This window comes from Tachyglossus aculeatus, chromosome X4, assembly GCF_015852505.1.
Source record: "Tachyglossus aculeatus isolate mTacAcu1 chromosome X4, mTacAcu1.pri, whole genome shotgun sequence".
NCBI lineage: Eukaryota > Metazoa > Chordata > Mammalia > Monotremata > Tachyglossidae > Tachyglossus > Tachyglossus aculeatus.
The window spans coordinates 45178966-45188975 of NC_052098.1; the positions used below are offsets into that span (position 1 = coordinate 45178966).

General features: G+C 47.0%; 1 protein-coding gene across 7 annotated transcripts in view; it reads left to right on the forward strand.

Annotated features, from left to right (window-relative positions):
* Positions 1 to 8250, forward strand: part of SEMA6A (semaphorin 6A) — a 131673-nt gene extending 123423 nt beyond the window's left edge. For all 7 annotated transcript variants that reach the window (XM_038770073.1, XM_038770075.1, XM_038770078.1 and 4 more), the window contains one exon: positions 4087 to 8250. In XM_038770073.1, the coding sequence (XP_038626001.1) occupies positions 4087 to 5285 (1199 nt within the window). In that variant the 3' untranslated portion in view covers positions 5286 to 8250. The remainder of the gene's footprint in view (positions 1 to 4086) is intronic.
* Positions 8251 to 10010: the final 1760 nt, after the last annotated feature.

Below are 10010 nucleotides of genomic sequence, written 5' to 3' on the forward strand. Positions count from 1 at the left end.
CTGTGTTCAGAGCACTATACTAAGTGCTTGGGAGAGTACACTATAACATTGCTGGTAGAAACATTCCTTGCCCACACCGAGCTTACAGTCTAGAGGGGGAGGCAGACAGTATAAATAAATCCATTATGGATATGTACAAAAGTGCCTTAGGGTCGAGGGAGGGGTGAATAAAGGGAGCAAATCCAAGTGCAAGGGTGTTGCAGAAGGGAGCGGGAGAAGAGGAAATGAGGGCTTAGTCAGGGAAGGCCTCTACAGGCCTCTGTTATTATTATCAAATGCCGTCGAGTCGTTTCTGATTCATAGTTACTCTCTGGGTACATTTTCTCCAGTCTACAGGCCTCTACAGGCCACAAAACAGCTTTAGTTTAGCAAAGTCCATATAAATGACCTTCTCATTTCAGAAGGCAAATTCAAGAGCTCACAGTAACAGGTTTCCAAAAGTAATGAAGCTCAAATTCACAACATAACTAGCAAGCCTACTTTTGGGTGATAATTTTAAGGTTCTAAAGTGAGAACCACTCACCTCTCCTTGTCTCATACTCAATTTTTAGCCCTCGCTCTAATCTATGTCAAGCTTTGCTGGCAGGTTTCCTAAATTTTCCAAAGAGATCATGCCAGTTGCATGTCTGCCCGTTCAATTTACAGCAAAGATATCTGCTTGCAAAGTCACTATTCTGCATCAGCACAAAGAGATGTAGTTCCTAAAAGGCTGAACTTGTCGATCAGAGATTTCAGATAAGGTATTCAGAGTCCACTGATCATAGGACCAGTAGCCTGCTGAAATGGCAGAGGGGGCCTTACATGGGAACCATTAGTTACATTGGGTCCTCATGCCCTGCTGCCTTAGAACTTGGTCAGAGCTGGCCCCTTTGAATCTTTCCCTCTGGGGATGGAAAACTAGGAAGCAAATGGAGGGCCTGGACGTAAGGGGAAATCAGTATTCCGGAACTTCATTGTCCATGGTTCTCCCTACGTTAATAGGTCCTGACTACCCTTGGGCAGAAAGGGTTGGTTACAGCAGATTGGGCGTAACTAAGCTTAAGGACGCAGAACGCACATAATAAGCGCTTAACAAGTACCGTCATCATCATAGCCCAGTGGAACGAACATAGGACTCGGAGTCAGGAGATCCAGCCTCATTCATTCATTCATTCAATCGTATTTACTGAGCACTTACTGTGTGCAGAGCACTGTACTAAGCGCTTGGGAAGTACAAGTTTGCAACATATAGAGACGGTCCCTACCCAACAGCGGGCTCACAGTCTAGAAGGGGGAGACAGACAACAAAACATATAAACCAAATAAAATAAATAGAATGGTAAATATGTACAAGTAAAATAAATAGAGTAATAAATATGTACAAACATATATACAGGTGCTGTGGGGAGGGAAAGGAGGTAAGGGGGGGGATGGGGAGGGGGAAGAAAGGCCCCAAATATCTCTGAGCTTGCCTGCTGTGTGACTTCGATCAAGTCACGTAACTCCTTTGTGCCTCAGTTCCCGCATCTTAAAGGTGGGAAATGAATGCTTTTCTCCCTTTCCCATATTCTGTGATCCCCATATGGGACCGGGATTGCGTCTGATCTGTTTTTCATGTATCCACCCCAGTGCTTAGCACAGTCCTTGATACCTAGTAAGGACTTAACAAAGGCCAAAGTTGATACCATAATTATTATTATTATGAAGCTGTAGGTTTAGAATGGGGAAGCCAAGTACTGCATCTCGCCTCATGCCATGTTATCCATACTAGTGCTGGGAAGAAGAGGGGTCGGGGGCAGTCTTGGAAAAGTTTTGGACGAAAAGGAGAGCAAGGAGGGGCCACCCCTTATTCATTCATTCAATCATACTGACTGAGCGCTTACTGCTTGCACTGCACTGTACTCAGCGCTTGGGAGAGTACAGTATAACAATGAACAAACACATTCCGTGCCCACAGTGAGCTTTCAGTCTTGGAGAGAAAGAGTGTGCAGGTTTGTCATGAGTGATGTCCGCCCCTGCATTAGCCTCCAGAGAAGTCCAGAAGATAGTGCCAGCACTGTCCTCCCTAGAGGCGTTTGCCTTTTTGAACCTGCCTGAGCCTGCTTCTGAGCCAAATTGGAGGACTCTAAATGTTAAAAAAAATATCAGTTTTGGCTATCTCAGTATTCAGCGGGGAGATTCCAACTGAGGCCTAAAAGCACATTAGCTCTGCCCATGTCATCATGGTATCAAAACACATTTGAGTGTCAGTTGCCTCACACTTTAGAAATCCCCCACAACACAAAGAGAGTGAGATAGAGATAGATTTCCATGACATATCGAGTTCCACCCTTACAAGCCTGTGAAGCTTTCTGGAGAAATTGGAAATTATTCTTTATACCTGTCTTATAATATTGCTCTCTGGGTGTTTTGTCTTGGCTTTATCTTTCATTTCCAAGGATGTTTGCCTAAACACGGGATCTCTGTTTCTCAAGAGATCATCAGCTCCTGCAATTTATTCCCCACCTGAAGACATAATCCTTTGTCACTGCAGAGTCATTTCCACAGCAACCAACTTTGATGTCACTGCCGGGCTGCTGGGTAGGATAGGGGGAGGGAGGCGAGAGACTTAAGGAGCTCAACAGCAGATGAGCTCTTAGACATAAAGCCCAGAAACTTTATTCTCATCTCCTCAGTAATTAAAACTCGTTAAAATTTCCGTTAACAGAAAATTGTGGAATAGCTGAGTTTCCTTTTCTGAAATGACTTGCTCTCCCAGGTCTCTCTTGAGGCATTAGTAGCCCATCAGCTTAAGTGTAATGTAGGTGGCTATTTCGCTTCATGAGATCCTTTAAAGAACATTTTCTTTCTTGCTCTTTCCTCCACAATAGGAACACTGTTTACATCTCCTCAACGCTGGCAAGGCCTTTAATGCATGCAATTTCACTCTCTTTCTCTTTCCAGATGTGTGAATTGGGGAATTTGCAATTGTTTATTTATGTTTTTTTGTAAATGCCTCAAGCACTAATGATGATCTGAGAGTTGTGTCTCTTTTTCCTCCCTTAATATAAAAAAAAAAAAGCCCCCGAATTTGCATTTGATTAGAATCTGCCCGCTTGGAGCCTGATTAAGAAGGAATGGGCGAAGTAACTTTCTCTGGAAATGCAGCATCTTGGTTAATGTAGTGTAAGATTACTGCTTGGTGGAATCACATCATTTTTGTTAAATTGAAGAGATTAATTCTGTCGACGAAACCCACGGTGACAGCAGGCTACACAAGCAATACTGAGACCTGATGCATCTCCAAAGCTCATGGCAAGGCCACAGAATGCTCCCACCATTACATGGGCAGTCAAGGATTCATCCTGTTGACCTATCTGAAGTGGGAGTAGATGCCGAAAAACCCGAAACCAGCAGTGATACCTGAAATCTATGGGGGGGTTTTCTGGTGACACCTTAAATCTAGGGAGTTTATCTGGTGACACCTGAAATCTGTGAGGTTTATCAGTTTTCTTTCAATTCGGCTCGGCTGGAGACTCTCCTCCTATTATGAACACAACAATGTTTCCCTCCTGTTGAGGCTTCAACGGGTGACACCCCCCAACCCCGCCCCCGCCACCCACCACCTCAGGTTTTCAGTTGTCCCTGAAGACCGACCCAAAAGAATTGGGCAGGAAGCTGGAAATGATAGGGGATTTGCTTGTTTAAAAAAATGCCTGTTTCCTCTACTTCGAGGTACAGCCTCTGAGAAAGCAAAGGGAACAAAGAAGCAAAGGGAGAGGGAAAGATGAAAATTTAAGGATTAAAATATGCTAATCCCACTAATGAAAAGCAATTTTGAGAACGTCAATCCGAGGTGGCTAGTGAAACACCCTTTGTTGAAGGAAAAGAAGTATCGAACAAAAGCTATTTACATGCCGAACGGGATTGTTGTGCGAATTAATTAGTTAATGTTTTCAAAGCTTTGCCTTGAAGATGAGATGAGGCCTAGAAGTGCTATTGTTGATGATCATGGCTATTAATAGTGGGCTGAAGGCTGAAAAAGAAGTGTGCGGGGGGTGGGGGTGGAGGCGAGGGCGCCCGTCACATCTTCCCATTGCTTAATGCCATGTGTAATGTCTGTTGCAGGAGTGATTCGGGAAAGTTATCTCAAAGGGCATGACCAGCTTGTTCCTGTCACCCTGCTGGCCATAGCGGTCATTCTTGCTTTTGTCATGGGGGCCGTCTTCTCGGGCATCATTGTGTACTGCATCTGCGACCACCGGCGCCGGGACGGGGCTGTCGGGCAGAGGAAGGAGAAGGACCTGACCCACTCCCGCCGCGGATCCATGAGTAGCGTGACCAAGCTCAGCGGCCTCTTTGGGGACCCTCAGTCGAAGGAGCCTAAGCCCGAGGCCATCCTCACCCCGCTCATGCACAACGGCAAGCTGGCGACCCCGAGCAATACAGCCAAGATGCTCATCAAAGCTGACCAGCACCACCTGGACCTGGCGGCCCTGCCCACCCCCGAGTCCACCCCGACGCTCCAGCAGAAGCGGAAACCCAACCGGGGCAGCCGGGAGTGGGAGAGGAACCAGAACCTCATCAACGCCTGCACGAAGGACATGCCCCCCATGGCTTCCCCTGTGATTCCCACCGACCTGCCCCTCCGGGCTTCACCCAGCCACATCCCCAGCGTGGTGGTCCTGCCCATCACCCAACAGGGCTACCAGCACGAGTACGTGGACCAGCCCAAGGTGAGCGACATGGCCCAGATGGCCTTGGAAGACCAAGCGGCCACCCTTGAGTACAAGACCATCAAGGAGCACCTCGGCAGCGGCAAGAGCCCCAACCACGGGGTGAACCTGGTGGAGAACCTGGACGGTCTGCCCCCGAAGGTCCCCCAGAGGGAGGCTTCCCTGGGGCCCCCTGGATCCTCCCTGTCTCAGAACGGCCTGGGCAAGCGACTGGAAATGCACTCCTCCGCCTACAGCATGGACTACAAGAGGAGCTACCCCACGAACTCTCTCACGCGAAGCCACCAGGGGGCTACTCTGAAAAGAAACAATACTAATTCCTCCAACTCTTCCCACCTCTCCAGAAACCAGAGCTTTGGCCGGGGAGACAACCCACCCCCGGCCCCACAGAGGGTGGACTCTATACAGGTGCACGGCGCCCAGCCGGCAGCCCAGGCAGTGACTGTCTCAAGGCAGGCCAGCCTCACCGCGTACAACTCCCTGACACGGCCGGGGCTGAAGCGCACGCCCTCGCTAAAGCCCGACGTACCTCCCAAACCTACGTTTGCCCCCCTTTCCACATCCCTGAAGCCCAATGATGCGTGCACATAATCCCCGTGGGAGGGGAAGGGACCCGCACGCTGGCCCCGCTCAGCCGCCGTTCTAAACCGCCTCCCGCGTTCCAACCAACCAAGAAGGCCATTGGGGAGCTGAGGATGCTTGGTCCTTCTCTCTGGGAGAAAGTGGAATACTGTCGAAATTGGGCCCCGTGGCTCGGGGAAGGTTTGCAAGCCACAGGACTCACCCCTCCACTACCACCACCACCACCACCACCCCTCTGCTCTTCGACCGCTCTGACTCCCAAAAGACTTCAGTTGACATCACAGACATGAGCCAAAAGCACACACGTTCACATCATCACGTGTCCCCACACAGAGCACCCCACACCCACATGCACACACACACACACACACACACACACACACACACACACACACTTACACCCCCTACATACAAATACACAGGGGTGGACAGCGACCGCAACATCTTGCCCATGACTGCATGGCGGCGGGGTGGGGGGGGGGAGGGGTTGCCAGACTTGGCGAGCCTTCCTACCTACGAAACACAAGCGAATAAAAAATGAATCATTTTTAAAAAAAGGACAAAAAAAAAGAATTCATTGATAACTCTAACTCAGACTTTAACAATGGCAGAAGTTTACTATGTGCAGATACTGTGAAAAGGCCATCAGTGTTACTGCCTCTTGGTTTAGCAGATACATGCCACGTTGGGCAAAACCATGTCATAGATTTCTGCTACTCTTCTCTTTTAATGAATAACGTGACCGTTAACGCAAGTAACTCTTTATTATTTATTGTTCATCTTTTTTTCCCCTAAGGAAATGACTCCTGCATATCATCCTATGAACAGCTCTTCAGAAAAACCCATTGACAGTTACATTATTTTACGGGAAGGCCATTAACTGGAGTAATTAAGTTCTCTCTTATTTTTCCAATAAATTCACTGAGTTAAATAAGTTGGAGCTGGAATTCTGAAACTTTATGTTAAGACTGTCTAATCTTGCTTAAAAAAACAAATTCAAAGAGGGGAATATTTATTTAAATCCATCAGTTAATTTGCTGGCTGGGTCTCTGACCTCTGACAGGTGACAAAACAAACCAAATCCCCCACCCCCCCCAGATTCTAACTTCTTAAGTAAATGCAACAGAAACTTTTAAAGCTGCACATCCGTGCCCCATTGCTGTCAACATGGCTTTGTCAGTAGTTAATACTTTCTGTGAAGGCACCAGCTTGTGATGTGCCATCTCATTTCACCTTGCATGTGAGACGGCAAACAAAATCCACAAACGGTGTGAACTAATTAATATGCTGGCTGTTACCATGCATAAATTAATGGTCTTATCACACGGGTTTTTCGTGGGAATACATCTGTGAATAGCCTGTTTTCTTCCACGTGTAAATTTGTGCCTTACACCCTCAGTTGTGTGTACTTGTGAGCTGTAGTATGTAAAATCTTTTTCCCCTTTTGGAATAAATGCAAATATTTATTTACCTTCCCTCCCCCGAACTCTCTGGCAAATGGGAGTGGAGCAGTTCCAGGAGGAATGTAGTGGTTATCCTAATAGTGGTTATCCTAACCAGTCCCAAGGTAGCAGGGCAGTACCACCCCCTTCAACTCAAGTGATCTTTCTAGTTGTGCCAACTCAGCTCTCGGCCCTCTTCCCCTGGCAGGAGACTCTGGCCTCACGGGGACCCAGGGTCATGGGGCTTCAACATACCTCTCCTCTCTGGGTTTCGGGATTGTTTTAAGACAGCGATAACTCTCGTTAGCTCCGGAGAAGAGACCGACGTGTCCGAGGACGCCCCGGATAAAACGCAGGGTGTGCATCTGGCAGGTTCTGAAAGGAACCCCCTGCCATGAACCCCAGTGTACACATGTAAGTGGACACCCTGGAAGGACATGGAAATGGATTCGGGCAGGCTGGTCCCTGCTGTGATTGGACAACTACGAGTCCACCGCCAATCACGATTCTGTATCAACGAGGGGCAATGAATTTTGATTTTGTTTTTCCTCTCTCCTTTTTTTTTTGTTTTCTTTTTTTTCTTTTTTTTTGGGGGGGAGGGGGTGTGTGAGTGTTCTTTTATCAGTTTTCATTTGTTCATGCACACATGATAATCTATTATAAAGCTGTGTCAACATACTGTAGAAAGTGAGGATTATTGTTGGGGGTTGTTTTGTTTTGAATCTGCTGAACAGTACATTTTGGGGGGGGGGGGTCTTTGTCGGGTTTTTTATACCTAGTTTGTTCTGCAGAGTTTTTGTTTTGTTTTGGGAAAGGCTGACCAGAGTGAAGTTGAGTGGTGGCAGGCATAGGTGGAAATTAGAAAATCTGAATGGTTTAAACTGATGTGTGTAACAAGGGTGCGTGCATGGACCTCCATTCCAGCTCCACTTTTTTTCCACTTCCTTTTTCTTTCGTTGTTTTTTTCGTTTTGTTTTCTTTTTTTAACGAACGGATGATTCACACCCCGTGAATCCAAAGCTCTTCCCGAGGCAAGCGACGTGTTGTTTCCCCCCCCCCCCCCCCCCGCTTTTCAAATGATAGGTGTTAGGGAAGTCATGAGAAAATCTCCATCTCACCCAGCAACCTTCTCCCAGAGCTTGGCTCCTGAGAGTTCTAAATGGGCAGTACCCGTTTGCTGCTCTTTAGCCACTATTCTGTCCCGTCCTTGGCGCTATTGATTACTGCAACTGCTGTCGAAAGAGGCTCCACCTTGTATGGTCTGTCACGTCAGCTACTGGGTCAATAGCAAAATGCCCGTTTGGTGCCCAGTGGGTCCTCTGTGCTGTTTTTTCTTGTGCTTTTTTTCCCACTGGGTGTGGGGGGAGGGTCCATAAACCTAAGTGTGCCTTCGCTTTTCACCCTTGCTATACACTGGTAGATGCAACAAACTCAGACTCATCTTTGTTGTAAAGTTGTAAAATATTGTGATGTCACCAACTTTCCTTCATCTCCACGTACCCTAACATCTGATTCACAACTTAATGTATGTTGTAAAAAAAAAAAAAGGAAAAAAAGAAAAAAGAAAACGGAAAGGAAAAAAAAGCCCTTTTATTACGTAAAAGTAATAAAACCAGACTGTTCTATCTATCTCTGTCCTGTGTTTTATTTCTCTGTTGGTGACACTCCTCCTCCTCCCTCCTTTTCCTCGCCTCCCCACCCCTGGTACACCCGCATACACTTCTACCCTAACACTTCCATCCAATTCCCAAAGGCCTAAATAGATGTGTGCTGCTAGGTAGATTTGTTTTCAGGAGCCACAAAAACAGATGCATTTTCTCCCTCTACTCAAGGCCAGAGGTAGGATTTTGGCACAAGGCCTTGGTAATTAAAAATAGAATCACGGGTTTGCTCCCTCCATTCTCTGCATTTTGTTTTTATGGGCTTGCTCATCATCCAGCATTCAGGGGAGGCTGGATAGTTTAATAGAGTGACTTGGTTTTAACAGGTATGGCCACTAAAGTGGCATCATTGCACAGATGGGGTTTCATCTCTTCTTTACATATTAATAAGGCAGGGATGGGTTTACTCCTGCTTCACATCCATCTCCATGTCCCAGGGGGCCTGCTTTGGGGGCCAAGTTGGGCCAAACATTATGTTTTTGTTTTGCATGAATCACGGAAGAGCCAAAAACATATAGTTTATCCACATCTGGGCACTTTCTCGTTTTTATTAAAACAAGGAGGACTGATTTTAAAGTGGAACCATATGTTAGCTCATTTCATTGAGTCCCAACCTTCACTTTGTTACCTCTGACCTTCTTTAAAACAAGAATTTTGGTCAATTTAGTGCACATCTGTGAAGATCCGTGGTGATGGTTAGGGTGTAGATAGGCCGAGGCTGTTGGGCAGCCCTCACCATAGTGATGGTATTTGTTAAGCACTTACTATGTGCCAAGTACTGTTCTAAGCGCTGGGGGGATACAAGGTAATCAGGCTGTCCCATGTGGGGCTCACAGTCTTAATCCCCATTTTACAGATGAGGTAACTGAGGCACAGAGAAGTTAAGTGACTTGACCAGAGTCACACAGCAGACAAGTGGCAGAGCCGGGATTAGAACCCATGACCTCTGACTCCCAAGCCCTGGCTCTTTCCACTGAGCTACGCTGCTTCTCAGCCATCTTCATCAGCTGCTTCGCAGCTGCTGCTGAGCCATCTGAGACTCCCTCTGTACAAACTTCCTTCCGGCAGTCGATAAGTTGGTTGAGCATAAGGAGAGATGGAAACACCAAACTCTGTCTCTCTTACTCTTAAACAAAGAGATCCTCAATTTCATGGAATCAAGAAGGGATGACACCAGCAAAAAATCAAAGTGCCCTCTTTCACAACTGCCTAACGTTGGCATATTTGGATGTTTGGCTTGGCTCCAGCAAATCATACAATCCTTGAGGCTATTGCACCTCTCCCTCCCCTCACCTCCCCCCTACCCCCAACCTCACCACATCCGACACCAATCAATCAATCATCACTAATGGCATTTGATAAGCACTTAACAGGGCATGAGGTGCTGTGCTGAACAGCCAGGACATTAATTCAAACTTGGTCCCTGCCTCAGAGGGTGAGACGCCTTTCTTACTCTTCACTTGTTCTTCACTCTGTCTCTGAACGAAAACTGGAGGTTTGTTTCACATGGCCATCAAGTCCTTCACCTCCAAACCTCCACGTCACCTCTTTCATGTAAAATAATTATGAGAGTCCCCTGCAGCGCAGTCGGCCTAGCCCAGGAAGGTTTGAGATAGTGGTTTTGTAGCCCT